Below are 17,509 nucleotides of genomic sequence, written 5' to 3'. Positions count from 1 at the left end.
GAAACAAAGAGGCCACTTAAAATTCTTTAGCTAGAGTAAAATACTATTATTTGTTTGATTAGGGTTAAAATCTGATAACATTTCTTCAAAAAGTGTCATTCTGCTTAAACAGAACATTAATTTTAGAAAATGACAACTGGCCAAAATAAAAAAAAAAATCATTCATAATGATTGAAAATCAGGGTTGTTCCAGTAAATACTGAATACTTAACTCTTTGGGTGTTAAATCATTTTTTTTTTGCTAAACATATACATATACCTTTACAATATTCAGAAATTGAGAGTTTGTGGTTATGATATTAGCAACCCCCCACCCCCCTTTTTTCTTTTTTTAATTTCTCTCTCTCTCTTTTTTTTTTTTCTTGTGTGTGTTCTGGTTTGGTTTACTTTTGCAATTTATATGATGTTATTTATTTATTGAATATATTTAAGTTGTATTGTTCTGCTTTTATGTTAATGCTCTGTATTTGATATTCATCTGCATTATTTGAAATAAGAAAAATCAATAAAAAGTTCAAATCATAAAAAAAAAAGAAATTGAGAGTTTGTGTGTTTTTTGTTTCATTTATTTATACAGGTACGATGTACAACATGAGATGTTGTATGTTGTGCCAGAGCAAAGGCCATAGAATACACAAGACATGTCACTTGTATCTTTTTAATTGGGGAAAGGTGTAAGGGTAAATATGGTGAATAAAGCTCCACCTACTAGTACAGGAGCCAATCATTGATCGTATATGGTGAATAAAGCCCGCCTTTAAGTACAGAAGCCAAACATCGACCGCTATAGAATGACGATAACCCGGGGGAGGGTCTCGGACCAGCATATTTTGTGTGATTTGGACGTTTAGAAATTAAACTAGAGACAGTTGTTGTTTAATTTTATTGATGATTCCTAATATGAAATTCAATCATAAGCTTGGCAAACAGTTTTAGAGAATTTGATGTTTCCCCATTCAAACAGAATGCCCGAGGATACTGCCTGAGAGGCGTTTCAAAGGTGTCCGCCGAGTGAAATGACTTGCCTTAAAGGGCCAGGAAACCCCCCTGTTTCAGCAGGGTGTTTTCACACCTCTAGTTTGGAAAAAGTCAGAAAAGTGGGCGTGTCCAGCTCTGTTTAGGGCAGGGGTGGGCAAACTCGGTCCTGGAGGGCCGGTGTCCTGCACAGTTTAGCTCCAACTCTGCTCAAACACACCTGCTTATAGATAATTAGTGATCTTGGAGACACTGATGAGCATGTTCAGGTGTGTTTGATTAGAGTTGAAGCTAAACTGTGCAGGACACCGGCCCTCCAGGACCGAATTTGCCCACCCCTGGTTTAGGGGGAGTGTCGGAGGAGGGAAAGAGACAAATTATTAAATGGTGGACCTTAACCGCAGTTTGGCACTTTCATTCAGGAATTTCATTCATGCCCCTCGTGACAAATGAGATATCTGGTTCGAGGAAATGCTGGAAGAGTGTATTTTTAATGCAATGTTTGATACCGCACGGCAAAGGAGAGAAAAAAAACCTCTGCATTTCTCGGAAACTTGGATGCACTCGATAGGTAGTGTCAGAAAGCCGTGTGTGTTATTCCTGTCACAAAATGCAGCGAAAATCCTACACGTAATAGTTTGATTAAGGTGTTTACATGTTTACACTCGGAGAGCAGCATTTACATTGGATCTTTCAGTCCATAATATTGTAGTGATATTAGCGTACTGTAAACTGAGTAACTTAGAAATCATTTGACTAAGGTCTGTCTTTAAACACTGAAAGAGTACTGCTGACGATATGAACCAACTTTGCCTCTGAATAAACAAACAAAGACCACTGATCGCTTACCAAATCTGTGGAGACAGGACAATCAACACCAACTGGAGTCGCGTCTTTATTAAAAGGAAGCGAGCGGCAAATCCGGATTTCACCATTTCCAGATGAGAAAAGCTCTCGGGTAAAAAAAATGTTCCTTAGACACGTATTTTTGTCGTGCGTCGCGTGCACTGTGAGCCACACGTGAACCCAGCTGTGCTCTCATAGCGGGAAAATAAAAACAAAACCTTCGATGCAGCAAATTATAAAAGCAACACTGACCCTTATCTCCAAACATATCTCCCATTTGTTTTGGCAATACAACGTGGCGTCTCTCTGTCGTCTGAATACTGTACAGGTACAAACAGTCTTCGAAGCTATCATGCATATTAATGAATTTGCAGTACATACACAATAGAACACGCTGATTGGTTTGAACCAAGTCTTTCTCATGAATAAATGCAGCACAATCAGCGACGTCACAACGTACTCCCAGGTACAGACAGCCAGTCTACACGCTGGAATAACACAATTATCTAATCAGCATGAGAAAAATTTCAAAAATTCATTTCAAACGGGAAGAACGAACTTGCTTGAAAAACACAAAAACAACCAATTTTCACTATTTTGTGAAATATATGTGTCCTAATAGTGTTTTTAGCAGCGTGGGACACATATATAACTGTCAACAGCTCAAAAAATATGTTTTGGTGTTTCGTGACCTTTTAAAGGGACTTTGGCCAGACTATAAAGCTAATTTACATCTGTAGTCCCTGGTCAGGAAGTTGTAACAAATTTAACAATATTAAAAATATATACACTTACAGTACAAAACATATAATACATCATAGTCAATAAAACGAATTCAAGTCAGTGATTACATATTTGATTTTCCCTAAGCCAAACTTTTAGCACGGTTTAAAAAGCATTAAAAGTGATACTCTCTCTAATACACACTGGTATTTTATTCCATCTTTCTGCTGCTCTGACTGAAAAAAACTGATTGTCAAAAAACAGTTCTCTTGAGTTTAACTGAAGAAATCACAAATAACCAATGACCTAGTCTGTCTTATATTGCCCTTGCAGACAATAACACATTGCTTGAGAGGTGGTGGTGCAAGATCAATAAATAATTTATACATTAAACACACATCAGCATACATTTTTTTTTAGTAACTTATATTGTTCAATACAGTTACAGTAATGATAGTTCCTTCTTCACAGTTTGTTTATAAATAATATACAATAGTTTTAATGTTGTAATGTTCATGTGGGACTAACTTGTAGCACAAATAAGAAAAATGAGGGAAGACGTGTGAATGTAGGATGAGAATTTGATGATACTTTCAAGTTCTAAATGTGAGAAACTGTACCTGATTGGAGTTTGAGGAACTGGAATAGCAATGTCCTCTGCAAACAGATTCTTTCTTGGAGTAACTTCTACCTTTGACCTAAGAGGAATACTGACATTTATTTGAAATTCATATATAGTGGTCTGCATAAAGTCCAACAACATGACGTTAACGTAAATCACACTCACACTTCGATTTTATTGGGAGAAAGAGTCTCATCTTCAGACAAGAAAAGCCTAGCATCAAAGTCCTTGCTTTTTTGATACAGCTCTTCATATAGCTTGGAAAGCGCTTCCATCTGTAATAAAAGAAAACAGATGGCCACGAGCATGACTTTAATTCAGAGTAAGACTAAGCAAGGAAATTATATCTTACGTCTTTCTCATAGCTGTTACTTTATTGCTAATAATCAGAGCTGAACCTGCAATAACAGGCCAAATTATCACCCTGCAAACAGACAGTCAATAAAACCGTGTACATAGTCCAACATATAACAGGCTATAAAATACAACACAGGCAAATACCAATTCATAGTTCAAGGTGTAGGCCCCTGCTAAGATTGGTTACTCAAAGGGGCTACGTGTACAAATCGTCACCTTAGAATTATAAGATTCTATCTGACATTTTTGTCAATATTGAGTTATTGACATATTCTTATTAAATGACAACTTATTTACATTATGGGATGTTTTTTCTAAGTTGTTTATATTTTAAGACTTCTTATTTAAAAAACAAATATTACACTCATACTGTTTGCTATGGAATGCAAAAACTTTAAATCTCAATATCTCAAAATCATTCAAAACGCAGATAGAAACTTATAATTAAAAGCTGCCGAAATGTTAATCTTATTTATTTCAGCTATATTATTAAGCTACATGTAAATGTTTAGATTATAAGCATACAATGCAGTATACAATATATTAATGTCTTTTACTTGACGAACTAGGAGAGACACTAGCTTTGTGTATCAAACAAGCTGGTCCAATTGGAGGTGCAATGTAAACTTTAATTTAATATCTTGTTTTCAGCACCTATTCCTTCAAAATCATTCTGCATAAATCTGAAAAAATAAAAAAAAAATAGTCTGCACAGAAATAACAAAACTTCTGCCTGGCCCTAAATTGCATGCTACTGTTTTCACTAATAACGGTTTCAGAATTACACATGTTGGCCCTTTAAATACTCTAGCTTTTAAAAGCATAAGCAGCTTTTCCTAAGCATCTTTAATGGAATTTTAACTCACCGGAGGAAGCCCCTGGAGGCCTGAAAGACCCACAGAGTCCAAGAAGGCACAGAAAGTGCTCTGGTACACGTTTTTCACCTGCAAAAAAACATTAATATGACCACTGAAGAAAGAACAGCTTCACCGTGCAGCTGCTACATTTTACAAGTCATATTAAGTGTTTTATGTAAAGTTTTTTATGTAGTGATGACTTAAAAATCAGGCAACAAGGTGGCTCAGTGGTTAGCACTGTCACCTCACAGCAAGAAGGTCGCTGGTTTGAGTCCTGGCTGGATCAGTTGGCATTTCTGTGTGGAGTTTGCATGTTCTCCCTGTGTTCTTCATGGGTGCTCTGGTTTCCCCCTAAGGTCTAAAGTCATGCGGTATAGGTGAATTTGAATAAACTAAATTGGCCGTAAAGTGTGTGAATGAGTGTGTATGGATGTTTCCCAGTACTGGGTTGCAGCTGCAAAGGCATCCGCTGTGTAAAACAGATGCGCTGTGGCGACCCCTGATGAATAAAGGAACTACGTCGAAGGAAAATGAATGAATGAATGAATTGAAAATCATTATTTACAAAAAAAAACACCCTGCAATGGAAATTAAAGTTTTTATTCAAAGCAAATTTAGTTTAATCATCTATTTATTACACACTAATTATTTTTTTTGTCTATTTATTATAATCTGTCCGGTTTACATGGAGTTTTTCCATAAATAACAATGACTATGATACATTTTTTATATTAATTACAGAAGAAATCCACTAAAATGTCATACCGTGAAACTATATAACAAAAATGCTTAGTCATATTTAAAATAAAGAATCATTTAGTGATATTATTAAAGACTATTTAAGGATCTCAGTACAGCCCCGAAATAAACCCTTCTACTAATTTATAGTCATTTAAAACCTTTATTTATAAAATGATCACTTATTCTTTTATATATTTATAATAATTACAAGTTTACAAATGCATGTCATTTTATTTTAACATGTATATTATGACATCCAATTTTTTGCCATTTAATATTTAAAACATTAAAACAGTGCATTTAACATGATATATACGCATATACAAGATTTATTTGCAATATTTAATTAGATCCAGATTTAGCATAAGCATTTAAATTGCTTAACTGTATTTCTGAACTTTACATAAATAAACAACATTATATATTTTGACCCTCCAAAACAGTTCAAACTCAGGATGTCAATTTTTAAGAAATGGAACTTTAGAAGTAAAAAATCTAAAGTATTATATACAGTGGCTATAGGCTAAATAAAGGCGCCTCGTCAGAGCTAAACATCACTGTGGTCACAGCACCCTCCATCACCTCACGTGTTAGCTTCTGTGATGAATAGGCTATATTTGACAGACCACACAATTTTAATAACAACTCGACACTTGCTTTCAACTAGGCTACATTATTTAAAGGCATTCGTTATCACATTTATCGGATATGTTATTGTCAAACCCATGTTTCCTTTTTAATATTGAGATATTTTCTTTGAAACCTGTAATACCTGTAATATTGTTCCTCGTCGTCTGTAAAATAACCAGCTTTTGTAATTATTAATGTATATTTTCCCACCAGTTTGATGCACGCAAACTAAAATGTGGCCAGTTTTACTTATTTAACACTCCTTCGTCTAAACTCACTGCGAGTGAGATGGAGAAAATGAAAGGACATCAGCACTGAGGAAAAATCAGATTCTCAAATATAGTAAATATATAACAGAGGTTTGTGACAACAATTACAGATTAATTAAATCCTTATTTTCCACGGAGTCATATCCACCTGCGCAGTTGTGTAAGATGGTTATGAACAAAAATATACACTTCATATATATATATTTTTTAAACTAATTTCATTTGTTATCATTTGCATCTGAATCTTAATATGTTTTGTTGGTCAGCTATCTACAAATGAAACAAGAAGAATGAATAACATTTGAGGTGAAGTGCTTCAAAACACAAACTAGTTTGTTAAATAAAAGATATAAATAAAATAGGAGAAGCCTATATTAAACTGTTTTCACTGTTAATGACAAAATCATCTATTGCACCAGTCAGTTTCAATTTAATTTGTTTAATCAAGTAACTTGAATGAGCTGGGCAGACTTTACAAGCTATTTGCAGCACTGAATGTGATCAATGATCAATCATCGAGTAATCATTAGCATCCACAATATTAATATTCAGTCAGATATTTTTGGCTTTAAAACACCAGTGAACCAATAATTTTATGGGCGCAAGCTGTGTTTGTGATGGCTGATGGGATTGTGTCTGAACGTGTGCAAACCTCATCCACACTGCAGTCTCCCTCCTTGCACAGCGTCTCCAGCAGCAGCATGTCCATCTCTGCAGGACGGGGTTTGCTTTTGCCCTGATTACGGCGTGATGTCCTGGTCGGAGGACTCAAGGTGGAGGAACTAACCACCGACTCTGAAATTTAGCAAAAAAAAAGATGGTTGTTTCTCAAAAGGTAAAATGTGTTTCCTGGGAAATCATTACTACGCTCTTGTGAAATGTGCTAAACTACTTCTTATTTAATGAAGACAAGCCAGTTTTAAGGGGGATGCCACAGGTGTAGGTCACAAATAATGTGAGATGCTGCAGGCAAAAACACTTGTTTCATGCATTTTCATTTTTGAGATATTTCGATTTTTTGCAATTCCAGTTTAGTGTGAAGAAATCTTTTCTTTTTTATGTTGTACAGTTTTTTTGACACTATACATTTTTGTCTGTAGATTTCAATTAAATTACAATAACTCATTTTAATTATTCTTCATTTAATCTTAATTCTTGAAGTGCAGTCATTTAAAATTCACTTCACACTAGTTCATACATAACAATCCTGATTATATACAACAAATTTACAAACTACAAAAACTGTAAAGTAATTTTTCTTAATTATGGAGTGATAAAAAAAGATACCCTAAATCCCCTCTACAGAAACATTAGCAAAACTTCTTCAACCTGACTTCATCCAACTTTCAAACATTTGTGCTAGCAATATATGCAAATTTGCCTCATACAAAAATTCAAACATACAATGTTTTGAAAGCATAACATAAGAACAATAATCCAGTATAACTAATCAACTTTGGGAAATATGGTGAAAACTTTACACTATTCTCAACCTATTTACCCTAGAAAAATTTAATTATCCAGTTGTTTACTAGGTGCTGCAACAGAACAGCTAAAAAACACTGAGAACAATGATTATTTGTACAAGTTCAAAGTTTGGGGGGGGTGGAACTGTTTTTCTTTAGTAAGTCACAGAGAATATTTTCTCTTATTAACTCAAATGGCATTTAAAAATTTGCCTTACCGCTTCCGAACTGAGAAATACTTTGAAAACTCACTGTAGGGCGACTGAAGAAGAGACGGAGTCAAGCGCTTGGCAAAAAATTCCAGAACGCACAGCAGCAACTGGAAGGAGATCACAAGGTCATCTTCCATCTGCAGAAATGTTCCTGTATGGAAAAGAGGACACAGAAAACAAGTGACAACGTGGACACACCATCCATTAAACATATACCCAGAGAGAAGATTAGGGCAAACTACAGTACACTCACAAAAGCAGAAACTGTAAACAAGGCCTATTATTTACATGAACCAACACAGCGGAATGTGACAAATATTTCCTGTGCCGTTTTTCCTTAATGACTCACCCTTGGCCAGGAGGAACATGGTCCAGCTGCTTTCCCAAAGCTCTTTTCTCCTTAGGAGAAACACACAGGAGACCGTATGATCATTCCCGCTTAAAAGATTGTATTTGAGGAACTACAGGTGGGCAAATAGCTCATATTTAAAAAAAAAAACTATTTCTACTTACTTTGCATCGTCAGGCTCTGCAAAGATTTTTTCACAAGTCCTGAAGGAAAATTAAAGATAAAGTTTATTAGTCTTATTCTTGAAACCCTCAAAGACGAAAAACGTCCAGACAAGAATTTACGCAGATTGAATTCACAGAAAAAAAAAACACCTAAATAAACAATTACAACAACCAACAGTAACTATTGTCACTAATAGCTATTACTGTTATTTCAGAAAACCGACGAACAATTTGAGTTACTAGTGGTGTAACCGGTCACAAATCTCACACTATGGTTTTTGAGTCACGGATCAGACCATTTTTCAGATCAGCAAAAAAAAAAGGGAGGAAACAAAAGTCATTTGTGTTCCATTTATACATATATCCGTTAAATTACTGCAAAAACCATTGGTTTAACAAACCAAACTTAGAACCTGTTATTTTAATAAAAATAAACATCAAGAAAGAACCAGCTGAAAAAAAGGAAAATATTCAATACGAAAAATTATCTTTGCTGCAGTTACTGATAATGCAAAATATTGAAATATAACATCTAGTACAACATATATTTATTTTCAATTAATGATTCAACAATTCACACATAAAACTTCATGTTTCATTATAGGTGGATCATTTTTGAAAACCTATTCAGTGACATAATTTTGATGGCTGTTTATCGCCACCCATTGGTTACACAATGTAATTGTTACAACATTCACCAGCGTCAAGTTCCATTAAACGGTGATTTTAATCTTTACGATAAACACCAGTGTGTTTATATCTGAACTATAAACTGTTCTCCCAGTACTTCTGTGTTATTTAATTGTTTGTAATGAACTGAAAAAGTGTAAAAACTGAATCTCTCGATCAAAAGCAGATTTGAACGCAGCGCTTTGAAGGATTAATAAACATATGCAAATCATCATTTTTTATCATTCGTGTTGTGCAGGTTTGAATTGAGATCACAATCTTTTAATGTTTAATTGGGCAGCTTAAACTGAATGCATTAATGCAGGCTAAACAAACAGTGACAGAAAACACCTTCAATTAATAGCCAATGAAAGCATTTAGGTAGTTCCACCACAACTTTTTCCGTCATCACTACATTTCATACATGTGATTTTAATGATGCAGGAGGCGATCTCTCTGGAACTCTTATAAATGTTGGATTAACCTACAAGTTCAAAAAAGTTATTTATTCATGGGTCACGTGCGTTCAGAACTGTGAGTTGTGGTCCGTACAGATCACGGATCCACTGTCATCTGTTACACCCCTAGTTTTTACCCAATCATGACACCTAAAAACATGTTGAAAAAGGCATCATAAATTGGCAAAAACTTTAATAATATTATCATAAAAATATATAAAAGTCTGAAATACTAATGCTAATGCTAATAATCTAATACTAATATTTTGAAACAACAATTCAATTTATATAATAACAACAACGACAGTAATAATTATTATTATGCACCTAAAAATTGCTTTGAAATACATAATTTCAGCAGTATTATTTGTATTCAGTTCAGTTAGTATTAATAATGATATTTTTGATAACAACAGTAATATATTTATAATATGTAGGCCCACATGGAATCTGCACGGACAGACATCTGTACATTTTTAGCCCATCATTGAGTCTATTTACTTGTGTAAATGTGTGTAAATTTATATTTATTTAGTTTTTAAATTCATTTCAGCAATATTACTGACTAATATGAAAATGTTCACATGATTTATTTACACTACAGTTTGTAAAGTAATATTTTCGGTCTTTTAGTAGATATATTATATGAGACATATTGTTTACCAAATAAATGGATTTAATTGGATTTGCATTGTAAGCATAAAATAAATGTTAAAAATTTATTATATTTTATTTCATATATTCAGTTTTTAGATACAATTCTCCCAAAATATTCAAAAAGTCAGCAGATTCTGCCTGGCCCTAATAATATATCAACCAAATGTTAATTCAGGATCTTCATTTGAGAGGCTACTTGCACGCAGCACGAACATAAAAACAAAGCACTTCCCTGTAGCTCGACCACATATTTACATCAGACCACATATGCAGACCCATTGCTTATCTCATATAAAGTGCTTTTTTACAATAACTGCTGACTGAACTGAGGCCGGCTGGATCTGAACTAAAATTCAATAACCCATTGTGAAAATCTGTCCTATATCAAGATGACTGCTGCCACCTTCAGGTTTACAAACTCACACATTTCAACACTTCAAGGTCTGTACAATTAAAACAGACCAAGAAAGAAATGAATCATCCAATAATAATGTAGATCATGCAATATAAACGCTTTGAGCAATTACTAAATTTAAAAAGTTTTTAAAGGAGTAATACAGACGGTTTGTCATCTCAGGATTGAGTTTAGTCACACATTCTTCAAAGGAGATGCAATACAAGCCCTCTCGAAAAAAAGTGATGATCACACCCTGAGACATGCCCAAACATCACCCCATTGCTCTTCACTTCTTCAATCTAATGAGCCTACTAACATTGCAATCTGTACAAATTCATCTAACATACTTTAAACAATACATGTCCACTAGACATGCTCTATTCAGTATATACATGGCTATTTGTGTTGAGCCAATTCAATGTGTGCAACTGCAGCCAGCACTCAACAGAAAATATTAAATCTAAATGACAAAATATAATAAAATGTTACCTACAAATATATTAAGATGTGTTCTTCAGTATCTCGTCTTGTACAACTGGCAGTCTGCCACTGTGCTGCATTTAAATCTAGGTCTAACATCGCTCATTCTTTTGCTAAATCCTGTCTGTCTCTCTCCATGTCACTCCCAAGACACTTTTACCAGGAGTAAAATATAATAAGAATAACAATAATTAGAATGCATAATATCATTTGTATAAGTATGATCTTTTATAGCGGTGCGGTGAAGAAGGTCGATGGTTCGAGCCTCGGCTGGGTCATTTGGGATTTCTGTGTGGAGTTTGCATGTTCTTCCTGCATTCGCTTCGGTTTCCCCCACAAGTCCAAAGACATGCGGTATAAGTGAATTGAATAAGCTAAATTGTCTGTAGTGTATGAGTGTGAATGAGAGTGTATGGGTGTTTCCCAGTGATGGGTTGCAGCTGGAAGGGCATCTGCTGCGTAAAAAAATTTGCTGGATAAGTTGGCTGTTCATTCCGCTGTTGTGACCCCTGATTAATAATTATTAGTTTAAATCTACACAGTAAAAGTGCAGTGTGTGTGTGTGTGTGTGTGTGTGTGTGTGGAGTGTATAGATGTGTTAAGTTGTAATTTTGTTACATCAAAACATTTCGTTTTGTGAGTTTCTTCTGTTGCTGCTGGTGTTTTTCCACAAGCTGTAGTATGGTAATTGTGACTGTTAAAATAACTCTAATCAAACTGAACCAAAAAATCAGTCTAATATTTTGGTAGGTTTTCTGTGCATTTAGGCATTTTTTGGCCTGGAAACCATCAGCAGTGTTGCCAGATTGGGCGGTTTCCTGCCCAATTGGGTTGTTTTGAATTTGATTGTGCGGGTAAAAAATGGCATAGGCGGGTTGACAAAATGTGGCCGGTTTTGAAACGTAAATTTTATATGCAACTTATTTAACAAAACATAACTGTGTGCTCCTACTCCATTCAGTTAGTAGTGACCAGTGCATAGCACAAACCCCGTGGGTCCACCCACAAGAGAAGGTGAAGGAAAGTTGTAACAAAATCGGACTCCCTGGACAAATCTGACTACCGTTTGGGTGTACGCGCATCACACAGTTAAAGATGTTAAAGACATGATGACCAACAATTATCTTCTCTTAAACTCAGACAAAATAGAATTATTACTTATTGGGCCTAAATCCTGTACACAGCAGATCTCACAATTCGACCTACAATTAGAGGGATACAAAGTTAGCGTTAGCTCTACTATAAAAGATCTGGGTGTCATATTAGACAGCAATTTAACTTTTAAAAATCATATTTCCCATGTCACAAAAACTGCTTTCATCTGAGAAATATTGCTAAGTTACGAAGTATTCTATCCATCTCAGATGCAGAAAAGCTAGTCCATGCTTTTATGACTTCTAGGCTGGACTACTGTAATGCACTGTTTCCTGGCTGCCCAGCATCCTCTATTAACAAACTTCAATTAGTACAAAATGCAGCTGCCAGAGTTCTTACCAGGTCTAGAAATTTGATCACATCACCCCAATTTTATCCTCCTTCCACTGGCTGCCTGTTAAGTTTCGTATTGAATTTAAAATATTGCTTCTTACATATAAAGCTTTAAATAATCTAGCTCCTGTTTATTTAAGAAACCTTCTGTCTCGCTACAATCCAACTCGCTCTTTAAGATCTCAAAACAGTATAACATACTCTAATAGGTAGTGTAATCTATTCAACATTAGGTGCAGTGTGTGGGTGAGAGGGGGAAGTTTCGATGTGATCTGATTATGTTGTGGTTCTGTGACTGCTGGTGTTGGTTACTGTAACTAGGTTAAATTGGATTTAAATAAACTATAACTAAAATATTATTCTAATATTTTGGGCGTTTTAGTGGGTTTAGGTGGATTTTGGACTACTTTTGGGCTGGAAAAAAACTTGATTATATTTGTCAACACTGACCATCAACTTTCTCTGCTTGGTGAGCACAAGACGCTTCCTACTACAACAATGTTTTATTAACAAAAATATGAGATGCTGGAACTAAATTAATTAACTGTCATGGTACTTAATCTACAAAATGTCAAAATATTGTATCACTGTCAAATTGATATCAATATTGTATCATTAGCTTCGCATCACAACCTCAAATTCAAAAGAAAAGCGTGTAACACTTACTTCACAAATCTTTGGTAGAGGGCCAAAGTCACATCGTATTTGTTCTCCAGACGGGTCACAGCAGAGTTCACTTTAGGGCTTATTGTGTCTACATTTACATCCATCTTCCTCACAAGACTGATGAACTGCTTCACACTGCAAAGGAACGGCAACTTGGTGTGTATTAAAAGCATCATTAACACTTTAATACATAACACCACACTTAGGAGGTAAAATCAGGACGTAATTTCTATATCTGCCACACATACCTCAGACCAACTGCTTTCAGGAACTGTGTAAAGGTGAGATTGATGCCTTCAAGCTCCATGGCAGCAATAAACAGACAAGCTCCCCACTGCTGTCTGTTCGAATACGGCATCTATCATGGAAAACATGTACAATGTTGTAATTAGACATTTATAACCCAACAGACAAGTGTGGTAAAGCAGATATCAGAAGAAAGTGTACATTTGTCTTGTCTATCGATCTGATCTCCCTCTCCCAGATTCTCCATGCATGATCACAGATGGTGTTGGTGGACTGGAGCTCCTCACTGAGAAACACAAACTCGGGATCCTTGTCCTTGTGTCTGGAAAAACAACAGTTGACAGACATGGTCATCACACTGGCGCTGCTGGTCATGCAATGTTGCTTATACACATAAATAACTAGTGTCAGCTATTTTGCTATTATGAGTTGCTCTTCAGTGTTTGGGGTTTCAGCGGTGGCATTTGCATGAACTGAACTTAAACTTCAACTCTGACAACTGAACTGAAGCAGATTTAATTTACAAGAACCTCAACTATGTTAAGCAGCTTTGACACAATCTACTTTGTAAAAAGCGCTATAGAAATAAAGATGAATTGAGCTTAGACACTACATAACCCCTTATACTAGGGTTGCACAGTTAATCTGTACTTGGGTAGCACCGTGATACTGGCAGTGCCACTGTAGTTAATTAACGTCATTAACGGTTCAACTATATGCTGCATGTGAAAAAGACACTAAAATGCTCAAACATTTGTGCCAGCAAAAAAATCTAAATATTTTACTTTCACTTTAACTGTGTGCATGGCGGGATCAATTTACTTTATTATTGAGGTAACAAAAGAGTCACAGTATATACAAAAATGCAGAGGTAGTCTGTACAAAAATAATTTCCCTTATTGTTAATAAAAAGGGGATTCTGCATTGAATTTTAGTATTATGACATATAAAATATAGTATTTCTGACAATTTGCTTATTTCGTCGATTTGAGTTAGGAATTAACACAGTATTGTGATATTACTTGGTATCATACTTCAACTGGTATAGTATCGTGGCCTGAATTGATGGTATCGTGACAACCCTACCTCATACTAAACAACAAAAATATTGTATTTAAAGCAGATGCCATGATTAAAGCCAATTAGATGATGTTACAAACATCTTTTGCAAAATACATTTTTATAATGTAGCTGAAAATGGTCAGTCATTTAGTTACAGCGTATATTTATGAAAAAATGAAACGACACTTTTCCTGTCATGTACTACTTTGTAAATAAACCATACTGTGAGATATTAAGTCCCACAAATCTAAATTCAAATGCTACACCTCCCATATTGTGGAGTTGTTGCTCAATGAAAAGGTGCTAAATTGACATCTAGAAAAGATGTTTATTATTTATAATACAAGCAATTCCACGCTAATGTTAACCTTGGCATGAAAAAAATGAAAGTTTTCACCAAAATAGCGAAACCATTTTTTTGAATAGGTTTGTATTTCACAGTAGCATACATACGTCTCTGTCAATGCTTTCAAACTATTATATTTGATTTAGCAAAGGCACACAAGTGCCAATTTATAAGGAGACCCGGAAGGGACGTGATGGTGGGGAAAAAATGAGTGGAAGAAAAACTGGATGGGAGAAAAAAGGGAAAATATGACAGGAAAATATAAATTTTTAAGTTTTTGCGTTCCCTCACAAAACGAAAAATTGCCTGTTCACTTTATACATGTCAACCCTCCCATTTTTGCCACGATTCTCCTGTATTTTACCATTCTATCCCTCTATCATTCTATTATTAAGTATTTTTTACTATTTCTCCCATATTTTTCATCTTGAAAGCACATTGAAATTAAGATAAAAATGCCTTTCTTTTTTACAGAAGCTGATCTGCGATCAGTCAGAGCTTAATACATGCATTCACTGATTCAGAGGTTGCATATGAAGGGCGATGATCGATGCACAGCTTTAATGGAAAGAAAGTGAAGGCAGACATTTTTAAATTCATTTCAGCATTCTTTCAAGATTAAAAATAAGGGAGATATATGGGAAAATACTTAATGACAGGATAATAGCGGGATTGAATGGTAAAATACAGGAGAATCACATCAAAAAAGGGAGGGTTGATATGAGGTAAACAGGAAGTGTTTGTGGAACTAGTTTTGCGAGGGAACGCAAAAACTTAAATATATTTTCCTATCACTGTTTTATTTCTTCCCCCACCATCACGTCCCTTCAGTGTCTTCGTAAACTTTACAATGTCACATCCATAACCAAGGATTTTCCTTATAAATGCTAAAATCTAAAATAAATAATTGTTATTCTATAGAGAGCCGACTCTTATCCTTTTGATTAGCATTGTTTCTTTTGGGTTGTGCAGTTTAATTTACAGAATGTCTACAAAGTGTGTTGTACACTGTAAAGTCACTGACTTTTTTTGGTCACATCCATAACGCATGTTTATTTTCCTCATTTAAAATCTAAAAAATATTAACAGATTGCTATTTTTCTGATCCTATAACTCTGTGGTTAGTAGTTTTGGAAAATATAAACAGATGTTTCAGTATAATCTTAACGTATACTTTCTCTGTCAATTTATGTTTTAAGTTTTTACTGCAAATGTCACCTCCATAATGCTGGAATTGCTCATTTCAAAAGCAGAAGTGCTCAAAGTGCCCTTTAAAAGACATTTTAAAAAAGTGATAAGAATTTATTTTTTAAAAAGTCAGTTGTTTTTCTTTCTCAAATGGGTAAAACCTTTCAAATATATAATATTCAGATTTAAAATAACAAAACTAGAGATTGATTAATTCTTTAACATATTTGATCTGCATATTAATCCTGAAACTGTCTTCTAACATGTCCCCAAATCAGTCTCTTTTAACCTGACAAGGGTATTTGGTTTATAAACTATTGTTATAACGTGTCTGAATGACATTTTAGTGAAAAGGTTAAATAGTACAATACAAGTTTAACAACAGAAGCATAAACCAAATTATTTCTGAAGTACCTACAGCTTAACTGTGGCATTTAAAAACAACACCAAACTATTAAAAGTACTAAAACAGGCGCCAACATTCTTATAGACTATGTCATTTATAACACTGTTACTACGGTAAAAACACGGTACGCTGTCATAACAGCAGGACTGGTTTTCTGAAGGCGTCTGACTCGAGTTGTATTCATTCATAAATTGTCATCAAATTCCGTCGGGTCGTTCTCTTCCTCCCCCACCACCCTCTACACATTTCATTGTTGTTGTTTTTCTATTCCGCTCACCGTTCCGGACTGAGCACTGCGCTGTCGCCGCTGTCCGGAGATTGGCTCTTAAGGCTCCCCTTCAGCTCTTTCTTCTGCGGGGTCCCGCTGCTGCGCTTCTTCGGCGGCATGTCGAGGGTCTCGTGGAGAAGAGCGCGTTCACTCTCGGCACAGCGAGCGATCACGAGTTCTGTTGTGATGTGATGTTTGTGTTGTTGCGGTTAGTGGTTAAATGTCGGTGTCTGAGATCACTTGTTCGCGTCCGCAACTCTCCGCTATTTCCTCAACTAGTCAAAACGCGGGAAAATCGACCGACGCAACATCCGTCACTGTAGTGTGCGTCACATCCGGTTATGCACAGTCAACGCTCAACAATAAAAAACAACTATCTCTGACAAACGAATCAACATGTTTTATACAATGCTACAGTAAACACTAGTTTTTAAGCTCTAATTGGCGAACAGAGTATTTCTACCTTTAAAATGTTAGACTGTAACGTACATTTTGGGATTCCTGTAACAGTTAGTCTACTGAATGAATGTACTTGCAAATGAATATCAGGTTCAAAAGCGAAAAAGCTAGTAAGTTATCAGTAACTCTACAGATGCTCCTCACATGTGACTGAAGAATGACGTATTATGATTACCTAATACTTTTCACTCATCTTTAAATGATCATAAGAACATATACTTTTCTGACACTTCAAATACAACTTAAAAACACTATCTATCTATCTATCTATCTATCTATCTATCTATCTATCTATCTATCTATCTATCTATCTATCTATCTATCTATCTATCTATCTATCTATCTATCTATCTATCCATCCACGTGTGTGTCTGTCTATCTATCTATCTATCTATCTATCTATCTATCTATCTATCTATCTATCTATCTATCTATCTATCTATCTATCTATCTATCTATCTATCTATCTATCTATCTATCTATCTATCTATCCATTCATCCACGTGTC

General features: G+C 35.1%; 1 protein-coding gene across 1 annotated transcript in view; it reads right to left on the bottom strand.

Moving 5' to 3' along the window:
- The window catches only part of rb1 (retinoblastoma 1), a 51,400-nt gene extending 34,568 nt beyond the window's left edge, over positions 1-16,832 (bottom strand). Inside the window, exons 1-11 of the mRNA XM_056445708.1 lie at positions 16,552-16,832; positions 13,474-13,594; positions 13,275-13,384; positions 13,027-13,161; positions 8,212-8,250; positions 8,048-8,097; positions 7,739-7,849; positions 6,673-6,815; positions 4,390-4,467; positions 3,332-3,441; positions 3,165-3,242 (exon numbers count right to left, since the gene is read on the bottom strand). Coding sequence (XP_056301683.1) covers positions 3,165-3,242; positions 3,332-3,441; positions 4,390-4,467; positions 6,673-6,815; positions 7,739-7,849; positions 8,048-8,097; positions 8,212-8,250; positions 13,027-13,161; positions 13,275-13,384; positions 13,474-13,594; positions 16,552-16,661 — 1,085 coding nt within the window. The 5' untranslated portion in view covers positions 16,662-16,832. The remainder of the gene's footprint in view (positions 1-3,164; positions 3,243-3,331; positions 3,442-4,389; positions 4,468-6,672; positions 6,816-7,738; positions 7,850-8,047; positions 8,098-8,211; positions 8,251-13,026; positions 13,162-13,274; positions 13,385-13,473; positions 13,595-16,551) is intronic.
- Between the last annotated feature and the right edge of the window lie 677 nt (positions 16,833-17,509).

The sequence above is a fragment of the Danio aesculapii genome, chromosome 21 (assembly GCF_903798145.1).
Source record: "Danio aesculapii chromosome 21, fDanAes4.1, whole genome shotgun sequence".
Classification (NCBI taxonomy): Eukaryota; Metazoa; Chordata; class Actinopteri; order Cypriniformes; family Danionidae; genus Danio; species Danio aesculapii.
The sequence above is the reverse complement of the archived record's forward strand: the minus strand, read 5'-3'. Positions and strand labels throughout refer to the sequence as shown.